The sequence below is a fragment of the Oncorhynchus clarkii genome, chromosome 20 (genome assembly GCF_045791955.1).
Source record: "Oncorhynchus clarkii lewisi isolate Uvic-CL-2024 chromosome 20, UVic_Ocla_1.0, whole genome shotgun sequence".
In the NCBI taxonomy this organism is placed as follows: Eukaryota; Metazoa; Chordata; class Actinopteri; order Salmoniformes; family Salmonidae; genus Oncorhynchus; species Oncorhynchus clarkii.
This window is the reverse complement of record NC_092166.1, coordinates 28209441-28223656: the sequence shown is the minus strand read 5'-3', so window position 1 is coordinate 28223656 and position 14216 is coordinate 28209441. Positions and strand designations below refer to the sequence as shown.

At 45.2% G+C, this 14216-nt stretch overlaps 1 protein-coding gene across 8 annotated transcripts in view; it reads left to right on the top strand.

The window, feature by feature from the left end:
- LOC139376155 (adhesion G protein-coupled receptor L2-like) overlaps positions 1 to 14216 on the top strand; it is a 107585-nt gene that overhangs the window by 55249 nt on the left and 38120 nt on the right. For all 8 annotated transcript variants that reach the window (XR_011627885.1, XR_011627886.1, XR_011627887.1 and 5 more), the window contains one exon: positions 1282 to 2085. Coding sequence is in view for 5 of the 8 variants with exons in the window: in XM_071118402.1 (XP_070974503.1) it covers positions 1282 to 2085 (804 nt within the window). In the remaining 3 variants the exon portion in view is untranslated. The remainder of the gene's footprint in view (positions 1 to 1281; positions 2086 to 14216) is intronic.

Genomic DNA, 14216 nt, shown 5'->3' with positions numbered 1-14216 from the left:
AGGCATCTCTTGGTCCTCTATCGATCATATCCTGTAACCTTCTCTACTCGTGTACCTGGTAGTTGACTCACGATAACCTTTCTCTCCCTCTTGCACTCTTTCTTTTTTGCTTTCTTTCTTTTCCAATGCCTAAAATAGAAGTGGAACAAAAAGGTAAATGAGTGGTCCAGTCTTACCCCCCGTCCCCCCCCCCCCCCGTCCCCCCTCAGACCCCTGTTATGTGGTGTTCAAAACAACCCCTCCCTCTTGTCTCCTCTCTTCTGATTGCCTCTCTAGTCAAAACACCCGCCCCAAACACCGATAGGGTGTTGATTGCTACTCTGGGAGACAATTAGAATTTCAAAGGCAATTTTTTTTAAAGCAGTCTAGAGGATTGAAAGATATTTATGGTCCAGACATGAATACATGACATCTTATCAGAGCGATCATCGCTGACTCATGAGGTGGATTACATTAGGAATGATACTTACCTACTTACTTACCTACTTACCTACTTAAGTATGAGAGTCATTATTATTTTATTTTTTTAAATAAAGTTTTGAATTTTCTTCTGGCTTAGTCTTGTTCTGCTTGGCAATACCCTTCGATCGCACCCCATAGCACGTGATGGTCACCTGCCTTTCTCATCTAAAACCAATCCATAGGATTCCAATGGGACACTTGCCATGGCCTCCCTCTCACCCATCAAAGGTTTCTTTTTTTTGTTGTTGTCTGTTATGACGTAGAGTTCCAGCCTCTACTGTTGTCGTCCTGTCTTCTCCCAAAAGCTCCACCCTCGTCATTTTATCCCAGCTTTGCTGCCACCTCCATCCAGAATATGTCATTTGGTCTCTCCACAAGGCGTGAAGTCTTTATCATTTTGTCTTCTGTGTGCTTTTTCAGTAAGCATGTGCAGTTCGACCATTTACACCGCCAGTGTCACAAGTTGGAAGTAAAACCAGTTCCAGTATACACTTCAGACCTAGCTACCTCTCCCACCCCTTACATGTCTTGCATTTACAGGTTTTTTTCCTCCTTTTGTTTAACTTTTTTTTTGTCCCATACAGTCAACGACTCCATAAAGAAGCAAGTCCTTTATCCACTCCTGCACTTTTATTTTTCCCCTCTATTCACAAGCAATGGCACTAGTTCAATGACAGTGCCACACGTCTTTGTCCCACACTCTACTCAGACAGCAGCGAAAACTATACTCACTGCAACACCTTGAAGAAATGTTTGTGTTGATACTCTGCGTGTTTTCTTTACTTAAACCCATCTTTCTGTCTCCCTCTCCCTCACAAGTTTTCATTTGTCCCGGGACCCTGATGGAGGTGGGGGAGCCCACGTTTGTGTTTGAGGCAGAGCAACAGGCGGGGTCGTGGTGTAAAGACCCCCTGCAGGCCAGAGACAAGGTCTTCTTCATGCCCTGGACGCCGTACCGCACCGACACTCTGATTGAGTACAACTCCCTGGAGGACTTAAAAAATGGCCGCCAGACTACCACCTATAAACTCCCACATCGAGTCGACGGCACCGGCTTCGTGGCCTACGACGGAGCCATCTTCTTCAACAAGGAGCGCACGCGCAACATCGTGAAATTTGACCTCCGCACGCGCATCAAGAGCGGTGAAGCCATCGTGGCCAACGCCAACTATCACGACACTTCGCCGTACCGCTGGGGCGGCAAGACGGACATAGACCTCGCTGTCGATGAGCGGGGATTGTGGGTAATCTACGCCACGGAGCAGAACAACGGGCGCATCGTGGTCTCACAGCTCAACCCATACACGCTTCGCTTCGAGGCCACCTGGGAGACGGCGTACGACAAGAGATCCGCCTCCAATGCCTTCATGGTGTGCGGCGTGCTGCACGTGGTGCGGTCCACCTACGAGGAGAACGAGAGCGAGGCGCCCAAGAGCCACATCGACTACATCTACAACACCAAGCTGAGCCAGGGAGAGTACACGGACATCCTCTTCCCCAACCAGTACCAGTACATCGCTGCTGTGGATTACAACCCCAGAGATAACCAGCTGTACGTGTGGAATAACTTTTACATCCTGCGCTACGACCTGGAGTTTGACGCGGAGAAAGACCCTGCTGACGGTACGTCTCAGTCACAGTGTGGCCTGTTTCAGATGAATCCTTACTTGAGATCTGCATGTGTACACTGAATTCCACAAACCTAATAGCAATAGATGATTGCTGTACAGTTACAAACACATATTTCAGTTTAGTATACAGCCCTTTGTGTTGTGTTTCTGTCAGGTGCTGAACATATTCATGTGTGTGTGTGTGTGTGTGGGGGGGGGGGGTGTGTATATAAGTCTCATGATGATAGATTTTTTTATTTTGAACACAATACAGGTGTGATTCAGAGAATAGTGGGGTTTGGTTAGTCCTGGACAAAGGCCTCATTAGTAAACAGAAGATGACAGTTATACCTTGGAACGCGGTATAACTCCCTTAGGGGGCTTCGCAGTCTGGCACAAGGCATCCGCTGGAAAGCCTTGCTTCCTTTATTACCATAAGGCAAGCTCAAGCACTCCCTCTCCACTTGGACCCTATCAAATTCTCTAATCTCAGGTCTTATCCCAATCCATTATGAGCAGTGGCCTTGTGAACTTCCCTTTAATGCCCCGGAATGGGATTCTGAAATATTGCACACGGTATGACAGAAGGTTATCCCATCCCCACTTTCCTTTCCATGCCTTTGGATCTGATTCGGACATCTGTTGCTATGGCTACCCGATCAACCGTGTTGTTGACGGCCCCTCATTTACCCGAGGATTGAGACAATCTCCATCATTTTGTGGGGGTTGGTGTTAAAACCCAGAGTTAAGGTGCTGTGTGGCTAGGTGGCGGTAAGGCCGGTGAATCATGGCCCGGATGACGGGGTTAGAATAGTGACTTGAGCCCTGTTGAAGAAAAACATTTTTATAAAGGACCATCCGCCGAAATTGATATCTATCAGACGGTGTAGGGTTTTAAATTAATCTGTGAAGTGTCTGAGGAGAGACAGACGTGCGTGTCATCAGTCAGGGCTCCTACATCACGCTGTGTGATAATGTGCGTAATTACCTGCCTGAAGCCTCCTTATCCCTAAAAACTAGGCTAAGTCCCCACTAACGCACTGCACTCGACACGGAACGATCAACTCTATACCATGCTGGCGTGACATTGGGATGCAGCTTCCTCCTTATCACTGAGAGCTCGGCTAAGTCCCCGCTAAAGCACTGTGTAAGTCACTGTAGGGGGAACATGCTACCAGGCTGACGTCGGGGGGTTCAAGTTGGAGTAAAACGATATTGAAAACGAAGTGATATTCGGTGAGTGAGGGTCCCAGGCTAGATTAACGTTAAGGTTGTGAAATCTGATCCCCGACCTCTTGTGTCTAAGGGCAACGTATCCATGGACACGCTGACCACCTGTCAACACGTCTGTTTGTTTTCCCTTTGCTCCCTCTACATGTATATCTGCCCAGACAGACAGGCAGACAGACAGACAGACAGACAGACAGACAGACAGGCAGGCAGGCAGACAGGCAGGCAGGCAGACAAACAGACAGTGACCGTGAGCTCTTGCCATGAAGGTCAGAGGTTGAGTCTCTCTGTGTGCCCAACCCAACCAAAGCACTCAATTAAGTAGACCGTGTAGAATAGAACAGAATAAATAGTAGAATTCTAATGAGCTAGTTCTCCATGGCCGAACTGTCATGTATGTACATGCAAACGGCCCGTTTTGGATGCTCAAGGTAAGATGAATGTAAATGTCATTACCCAACTGAATTATCATTAACTACCCTCAATGTCTTATAACAGCCACACGGAAAAAGAGAAGAGGAGTCCGTCCGTATGGCAGGGCGTTTCCAATCAAGGGGCTTCACCGTGTTCTGTTATTACAGCTAATGCTACAGAAAAACGCAAAGACCAGAGAGCCAGACGCGCAAACAAACTCGCTGGCTCAGCTGCATGCGATAGACGTAATGATGAGAACAACCACACAGTACCTACACAGTTGTTGATTATTTGACCCTTTTTAGTTTAAGAACCCTTGCTTGAGCTACAGTTCTGCTACTGGAATTGAAACGTATATATTTGCATTCATAACTGGCCTCTGCATATCATTAAGTGGGGGGGGGGGCAGGGTAGCCTAGTGGTTAGAGCGTTGGACTAGCAACCGAAAGGTTGCAAGAACGAATCCCCGAGCTGACAAGGTAAAAATCTGTCATTCTTCCCCTGAACAAGGCAGTTAACCCACTGTTCCTAGGCCGTCAAGTAAGAGTTTGTTCTCAACTGACTTGCCTAGTTAAATAAAGGTACAATGAATACATAATTTTATGAAACCATTGAACTGCGCATAGAGGAAGGCAGATAGAGAAGCAAGGCTATGCCAGCTGCAAGATTTTTGTGAATGGCACAGGTAGGCACATGAGAGTAAATGGTTCATGTTTAGTACAGAGAGGAATTAAACAACCTGTTCTGCAGGGTGATGGTGTGGTGCTAAAAGAACGACTCTCTCTCTCTCTCTCACTGATACCAACAAGCACTTGAGGTGCAGAGAGAGAACTAATTGTGTCCATTAAAGGAAAAATCCACAAATTACTATGATTTACTGTGTTAAATAACACTGTGAACAAGTGTTTCATTTTGTCGTTATAATAAGGTTGGTAGCAACATGTGATTATTGTGGAAATCAGTTGCATCTCAAGTCGACTACAAAACACACAATGCTCTTTCTGTGGGCTGGCCGGCTAGCTAGGGGATACCTTGCACAAATGAATGCATTCAACCAAAAATGTGTCTTCCGCTTTTAACCCAACCCCTCTGAATCAGAGAGGTGGGGGAGGCATGCCTTAATCGATGTAATTGGCGCCCGGGGAGCATTTGTTGGGTGTTAACTGCCTTGCTCAAGGGCAGAACGGTAGATTGTTCCATCTTGCGTATTCAAACCAGCGACCTTTCGGTTAATGGCCTATTGCTGTTAACCACTAGGCTACCTGCCGCCCTAGCAAACATAGCTTCACACAATAATACGAAAGTCAATATCAGCATGTGAAGGAGCGAGTTCACTGTAAAATCGCCTAAACAAACTGCACTATCAATTTAGTAGTCTACAATCTCACCATGTTCAACCTGCAGATCGATGTGCCTTGCAGAGTCTGACATTCGCAACGGCAATGCAATGCACCCTGGACTGAAGAGGCAGACTAATAGGAGAAATGTGGTAGACCCTCTGTTAAATTACACATTTATCGAGGTAGGAATATCGCAAAAATATGATCAATGGCTCATTTAAGAGAAGACAACCTCCCACGTAATGACATCGGCCAGTATTGAAATCTGACATGTATGATAGATGTGATAGGCAATTTGAAAGTCATATTCCTATTAACTTCTAGTGCGGTGAGGTAAGATTTATTGCAATGCTACGTCATACCAGCTGAATTTCTCCCTGCTTGAATGGCAATAGCTCAGATGTACATGAAAACATGAAATTAACCTGGGAATTGATATAACCCAGAGATGCAATAAAACGATATAAAATTCCAAATGGATGTATTTTTCCCATATATACAGTTCAAGTCGGAAGTTTACATACACCTTAGCCAACTACATTTACGCTTCAGTTTTTCACAATTCCTGACATTTAATCCTAGTAACAATTCCCTGCATTTAGGTCAGATAGGATCACCACTTTATTTTAAGAATGTGAAATATCAGAATAATAGGAGAGAGAATGATTTATTTCAGGTTTTGTTCCTTTCATCACTGGGTCAGTTTACAGTTTACATACACTCAAATAGTTTTTGGTAGCATTGCCTTTAAATTGTTTAACTTGGGTCAAACGTTTCGGGTAGCCTTCCACAAGCTTCCCACAATGAGTTGGGTGAATTTTGGCCCATTCCTCCTGACAGAGCTTGTGTAACTGATTCAGGTTTGTAACCCTCCTTGCTCGCACACGCCTTTTCAGTTCTGCCCACAAATATTCTATAGGATTGAGGTCAGGGCTTTGTGACGATCATTCCAATACCTTGACTTTGTTGTCCTTAAGCCATTTTGCCACAACTTTGGAAGTATGCTTGCTGTTTAAAGGCACAGTCAACTTAGTGTATGTTAACTTCTGACCCACTGGAATTGTGATACAGTGAATTATAAGTGAAATAATCTGTCTGTAAACAATTGTTGGAAAAAGTATCTGTGTCATGTAAATATCCTAACCGACTTGCCAAAACTATAGTTCGTTAACAAGACATTTGTGGAGTGGTTGAAAAACTAGTTTTAATGACTCCAACCTAAGTGTATGTAAACTTCCGACTTCAACTGTAGACACACCCTATGTGTTTTATGCTTTGACCTTGTCTGATGCTTTCAGCACTCTATTTGATGAAATAAGGCACAAAAGTAACTTCTATTGGCATTTCCAACTATGTAAAAAAATAGCCTACATGAAACCAACAAATAAATACATTGCAGCCTGCAGGTAGAAAATAAATATCCTATGAATCACATTGGCTATGCATGGCCTGTCTGCAATGAACTTAAAACATTGTATCAACTGTTATCTTGGGTTTGGCCTGAAGCTTGCTCTTGCAAACTTGCCACATTGTATAGAATATCAATACGGAACTGGTCAGATGACGCGGATGCTAAGCTACAGGACTGTTTTGCTAGCACCGACTGGAATATGTTCCGGGATTCATCCAATGGCATTGAGGAATACACTACCTCAGTCATTGGCTTCATCAATAAGTGCATCGATGACATCGTCCCCACAGTGACTGTACATACATATCCCAACCAGAAGCCATGGATTACAGGCAACATCCGCATCAAGCTGATCTGCCACTTTCAAGGAGCGGGAGACTAATCGCTTAGAAGAAATCCCGCTATGCCTCAGACGAACCATCAAACAAACAAAGTGTCAATACAGGATTAAGATTTAATCCTACTACACCGGCTCTGACACTCGTCGGATGTGGCAGGGCTTGAAAACTATTACGGACTACAAAGGGAAACCCAGACGCGAGCTGCCCAGTGACGCAGCCTACCAGGCGAGGTAAATGCCTTTTATGCTCGCTTCGAGGCAAGCAACACTGACACATGCACAAGAGCACAAGCTGTTCTGGATGACTGTATGATAATCCTCTCGGTAGCCGATGTAAACAAAACCATTAAACGGGTCAACATTCACAAAGCCACAGGGTAAGACGAGTTATCAGGACGTGTACTCAAACCATGCGTGGACCAACTGTCAAGTGTCTTCACTGACATTTTCAACCTCTCCCTGACTGAGTCTGTAATACCTACATGTTTCAAGCAGACCACCATAGTCCCTGTGCCCAAGGAAGCGTAGGTAACCTGCCTAAATGATTACCGCCCTGTGGCACTCATGTCGGAAGCCATGAAGTGCTTTGAAAGGCTGGTCATGGCTCACATCAACAGCATCCTCCTGGACACCCTAGACCCACTCCAATTCGCATACTGCCTCAACAGATCCACAGATGACGCAATCTCAGTCGCACTCCACACTGCCCTTTCTCACCTGGACAAAAGGAGCACCTATTTTAGAATGATGTTCATCGACTACAACTCAGCGTTCAACACCATAGTGCCCACAAATCTCATCACTAAGCTAAGGACTTTGAGTCTAAATACCTCCCTCTGCAACTGGATCCTGGACTTCCTGACTGGCCACCCCCAGGTGGTAAGAGTAGGCAACAATACGTCTGCCACGCTGATCCTTAACACTGGGGCCCCTCAGGGGTGTGTACTTAGTCCCCTCCTTTATTCCCTGTTCACCCACGACTGCGTGGCCAAACACGACTCCAACACCATCATTAAGTTTGCTGACGACACAACAGTGGTAGGCCTGATCACCGACAACGATGAGACGGCCTATAGGGAGGAGGTTAGAGAACTGGCAGTGTGGTGCCAGGACAACAACCTCTCCTGCAATGTGAGCAAGACAAAAGAGCTGATCATGGACTACAGAAAAAGGTGGTCCGAACAGGCCCCCATTAACATTGACGGGCTGTAGTGGAGCGGGTCGAGAGTTTTAAGTTTCTTGGTGTCCACATCACCAACGAACCATCATGGTCCAAACATGCCAAGACAAGAGGGCACGACAAAACCTTTTCCCCCTCAGGAGACTGAAAAGATTTTGCACGGGCCCCCAGATCCTCAAAATTGTCAGAGACTCCAGTCACCCAAGTTATAGACGGTTTTCTCTGCTACTGCACGGCATGTGGTACCAGAGCGCCAAGTCTAGGACCAAAAGGCTCCTCAACAGCTTCTACCCCCAAGACATTAAGACTGCTGAACAACCCCCCCGCCCCTACATGTACCTCAACTAACCTGTACCCCTGCACACTGACTCGGTACCGGTGCCCCCTGTATATAGCCATGTTATTGTTATGCTTATTGTGCTACTTTTTATTATTACTTTTTATTTTAGCTTACTTGGTGAATATTTTCTTCTTCTTGAACTGTACTGTTGGTTAAGGGCTTGTAAGTAAGCATTTCATGGTAAAGTCTACACTTGTGGCAAATAAAGTTTGATTTGATTTACAGCGCCAATGAACTTGGGTCAGACACACAGCTGTAGGTTATTTGCACAAGGGATAAGAAGTAATCAGGTGGGCCTATTTTGTGACGTTTCCACGGGATCAGAGCACGCTGAGTGGTTATGGAAAGGGAGAGAGGTGGAAAGATCTTTCAGATACATAGAGGAACTATTGTCATTCTCAATGGATGTAAAAACAGACTTTGTTTACCTGAGGTGACGAAAACATTACTTTGAGAAGCTCCACAGGTCATTAGTGGTGGTGCGTTAAGCCAATCAGAAATACTACCAAATCCCCAAATGTGCACATTTATATGCCTACATTTGCACGCAGGACATGTAGCTTATAGGCCTACTTCTATGCGTAATCAGGTGCATGTCCTTACAAAATTCACAAATTGAATGAAATTAACCAAAACTTGTTTCTCACAAATGTAGCATAGGTTGTGCGCTCTGCAAACAACGTATCCACGCCGACAATGAGAACGGTAAAGACCTGAATAAGAATATAAGCTATTGAATGCATTAACAGAAATTACCGTAAGCAAAAAAATAAATAATAAGAATTAACTGTAAATGCACTACTGATGATATACACAGTATATACAAAAGTATGTGGACACCCCTTCAAATTAGTGGATTTGGCTATTTCAGCCACACCCGTTGCTGAGATGTTTATCAAACATTGGCAGTAGAATGGCCTTACTGAAGAGCTCAGTGACTTTCAACGTGGCACTATCATAGAATGCCACCTTTCCAACAAGTCAGTTCGACAAATTTCTGCCCTGCTAGACCTGCCCGGGTCAACTGTAAGTGCTGTTATTGTGAAGTGGAAGAGAAACAACGGCTCAGCCGCAAAGTGGTAGGCCACGCAAGCTCACAGAACGGGACCGCGTAGCGCGTAAAAATAACCTGTTCTCAGTTGCAAACTACACACTGGAAGCAATGTCAGCACAATAACTGTTAGTCGGGAGCTTCATGAAATGGGTTTCCATGGCCGAGCAGCCGCACACAAGCTTAAGATCACCAAGCACAATGCCAAGCGTTGGCTGGAGTGGTGTAAAGCTTGCCGTCATTGGACTCTGGAGCAGTGGAAACACGTTCTCTGGAGTGATGAATCACGCTTCACCATCAGGCAGTCCCACGGGCAAATCTGGGTTTGGAACCAACTCTATATTAATGCCCATGGTTTTGTAATGAGATGTTCGACTAGCAGGTGTCCACATTCTTTTGGTCATGTAGTGTATGTAGTGGGGAACTAACAATGAAAGGCAAACAATTCACACAATGAATTATGAAACAATGAATGTGCACAAATTGGCAGGAGGGGGTGCATTCTGGAGCGAGATATGCATTGTGCATCTTAGCCAAACTCCTTCGTCTTGGACTGTGCCATCCCCACGGCCTCTGCAATGGATTAGTCTCAGCCTCCGCAATGGATTAGTTCACTGAGATGGCCGCGAATAAGACAGGTGTCTTTTGCCATAAAAAATATAGATATATTTGCTACTGCTCGACTAAAAGCAATCTTGGTCGACAGCCTATCGACCAAACGATTGACCAGTCGACTAATTGGTGTCAGCCCCATTTAAGATTCATGGGGCCCCCCCACGGCCCCATGTTTCCAGATGTATATTTTGTGTGCATATATAACTGTATTTGATACCTGTATAATTCCTAAGATATATTCCAAACTCCAAGGATTCATTTGAATATACTACAGGGGGTGTGAGTTTCAGAACACATACATGTGTTGAAGAGTGAAACTCCTCGAATGCTTTCCGAACACACAGACACCGGTGATCAAGACGTTGATAGTCCACCTCTTAAGAAGGCTCACTATTTAAGAGATCGTACTGCTCCGACGTGACAATAAAATGTGCCCCTAAGTGCCACCTGTTACAAAATGTGTAGGGACACACTCGCAAGAGTATTGTCTGAGATTCCTCAAAGACATCGACTCGGGTCTTGGTCTAATTAATTCCAAAGACTAATCAGGGGAGCCAATAATTGCCAGGAGCATTTCAAAGTAACGAGGGGAGAAGGGAGAAAATGTATTTGCCATCGAGGTAGCATTGATCTGAGGAGTAAAAAAGAGGAGTGTTAAGTGAATGCCTTCACAGAGAGGAACTGGGCCAATGGAGAACTGTGGGGTTTTGCCACATGGAGAGATCCAACAACCCAAGGAGAAGAAAGGCACAGCTGAGTCGCCGACCATGCCACTGCACACATGGAAAAGGCTAGTTAGTGAGATTCTAATCGACTAGATCTCCTTCTGCCTCACAAAACGTGCTAATGTCCTAAAGCGCCTCGTCTTGCCTCGCTCTATCGACGTTCTGCTCATTCAATTTGGCTGCTAATAAAACTCAGTTATGCATATTTATTTGAATGCTTTTTAAACTTTGCATCGACGTGTAGCACGATGAAGAAGCACTTGCTGGGCTCATTAATAAATTGTATCGTGACTGACACACAGTGAGGCTTTATACTCTTTGAAGCAGAGAAACAAAGGGAATATTTACCAGATCACGTGAGTCCTTGCCGCTTAGTGGATCAGAAGGAATTAACACATCAGCAAGGAGAGTCATGCAGACCGGAGTCAAGGGTGTGTGTGTGTGTGTGTGTGTGTGTGCGTGTCAGAGGTCAAGGTGCCAGGCGGATAGTTGGAACGCCTCCATTTGTTCCTCTTGTTGCCATGGCACAAGTCTTCATGAGTCTGACTTCCTGATTGGTGGATTGGAATGTGTGACTTCAAGTGGACATTTTAAAGAACTGGAAGAGAGAGTGTTCATAGCTGCACAGTATATTTTGTGCTAGCTACCTTTCTCTCTCAAAGTGGCTCCATGGCCTGGTGTTCCCTTCGGTAGTAATGAGGTGGCCCCAGTGTTCAGTTTCAGCTCTCGTAAATCGGATCACATGGATCCAAATCCTGCCTGGCATTGGCAGAGCTTTTTCTGTCTCTTGATCTTTAAGAACAACTGTCAATAACGCCCATAGCAATGCCACAGCAATGCCACAGCAATGCTTGATGTGGTAATCGCCCTGGTCCAGTAAATACAGGTAATAAGAACACATTAGGAGTAAAACAACCTACGCCTTTTCAGTTATTTACTTTGTCCACTGTGTGATGGCAGTGGTTTCTGCCCTTTTCTGCCAGAAAGACCCATGAGTTATTCCAAGTTGTACTAAAGGCAAAGCCAGGAAAAACCTGTCTTCCTAGGGCAGAAAGGGCTATGTGCCCTGAGGGTTCTCTTAGACCCATTACGGGAGCTACTAGCTACACGGAACTGATGTTCACATCAGCACGTCACACGGGCTCACGCAGAGCGGGATGAGACTGTATAAAAACAAGCGAGTGTAATATTCATGTCTTCTGGGTTTTGTTGTTTCTCTCTGTCATTAGCTACTGGTCTGGCGTAGGGATCTTCAAAAAAGCAACACGACAGTTGTGGCTCACCAGCATCGCTGTTTGCTCCCTTTTTAAGTTTGAGACATTCAGAGAGAGAGGGAGACTGTCTGGCTGACTGGAAATGGCTAAGCTTAAAACACATGGATGGATGCACACACACACACGTTGACACTCGCAGACTCGCAGACACACATACATTCTCACACACACACACACACACACACGCCCACACACTCACTCACCCTCACACCATTCGTTATTCATGGCGTTGCAGTGTAGGCTGGTGGTGCGTTGGTTGTGTCGCGTCCAACAGTTTGGTACAGGCTGTTTTGGCCTCTTATTGCAGTCCTCGTTAGATGGCCAGATTCACACTTTGAAAAACACTGTGTGAATTAAGAGAATGTAACACCGCCACCAGGTTTTTGGAGGACTCTGACATTTGGAAGTTCACTGAGACGTTGCTTAATTATTGAATCTATTGTTAACGCCGATGTAGTGGACACTCAGCATTTTTTGACATTTTCATTCAGTCGATCGAGTATTTAATCAACCCTTTCATTTCGACAATCATTGATTTCCAAACAAACCTTGAGTTGCCGTAGAGGCTGAAACGGCTTCTTTCTGCAGAGAGAGCGAGAGTCACACGACGTCTGCTTCTTCCACGCCACAGACACACTGATGGCCTGTTATTATGCTGCTTCCCTGTCAAACTTTCCTAAACAACCGTTTCATGTCGAATCCTCAATTCTTCAGAGACAATGGCAAAACGTGTCCTTTGCAGAGGCGTGAGAAGTCTGGCTTTTCGGGAGTTGGGACTTGGCCTTCAACCAATAGGGCTAGCTTAGACAAACAGCATACAGTAACTATGCCTCTGATCATCTTATTAGTATTTCATTTTTGGAGAGTAAGAAAAGTGCCCTGCGGTGATGTTAAAATATAGAACTCTAGCTTCATCTTTATTTATCATTAGTGGAGAGTATTGCTTAACCCTTTCCTCACTCCCTTGAAGTGCCCCATTACTTGCTGGCGATTTGCGTATAGTTCATTCTATTTCGTTTTTGCATGTTCCGACATAAAAAAAATTGTGCACAGTGTGTTGCCTAACCATTTATTTGCTTTCTCAATGGCCCCCATTCCACTGCTGTCGATTCCATTATATCTAGTTCATTCTACTCAGTTTTCAAAAGTTCCCGAAACTCCCGACACCGTGCATTTTTCAGAGTGCTACTCAACCTCTGAGCACCTCGTGTTATTTATAACAGACATCACTCAACATATGCCACCCAGAGTGTCCTAGCCGTCTGCCTCCCCCACCCAGAGGGACTTTAACTAGCTCTTGAGTGAAATGACAGCTAATTGAGGTGGCCCCTCTCTGGCCTGAGTGCTGGCAGAGGACCCACTGTTTTCAACCACCATCTGTGAAACGACTCGTCATAATCAAAAGAAAATGACAGAGTGCGGGAGGGCGGTGGATGGCGACATCAAGAGAAATGTAACGGGAAGATGGTCCTCTGACAAGTGTTTTAGGTTTGGTATGTTTATTTATTTATCTGCCGCTGCAGAGAGGAAGCGGCCGAGAGGTCAAGTTCAGGCGCTAGCAAACTACAACTAGACCAGGATTCCAGTGCTTATCAGTAGCTATGATTGTCTCCTTAGAATGGTGACTCTGGTATGAGTATTTTTCTCTCAGTATGGTGTTTCGTAGATTCCCTTTTAAGTCTTTATTCTCTCACAGCCTCTTGCGTGTCCACAGGGAGAGCGGGAGAGAGTACACCACCACACAACCTGCTGCTGCATGAATGTCAAATATTCATAGGAGACCTCCTCTCAACATCTGTTCACACAACAATAAACTGGACATATGTCAGACGCTCATTTGCATCCATGCTCAATGCTCAGAAACGTGAGTGAGTGAGTAGCTGACCGACAGATGGACGCACAATGACGGAATGAGTACAGCCCAATTAAACACTGCTCCTGCCAGGGGAGAAAAGGTCATTGAATGAAATGTCATAACACAACAACATTGCAACAAGGCTGGTTGATCCTGGCTGTGATTTAAAAAAATAAAAATAATTATCCGAAATGTGTCGCTGTCTGGGCCACTTTTTCCCTCCCCATCATTCTGAGAACCGCGGCGTCCGGCTAGATTTAATGCATTGTTGTGTATGCACCCTTGAGGTCTTTTTTGAAAAGCCTGTCGTAAACACAGACAGACACAGACAGGGCTTTGTAATGAACTTCCAGATTTCACTGAAATGGA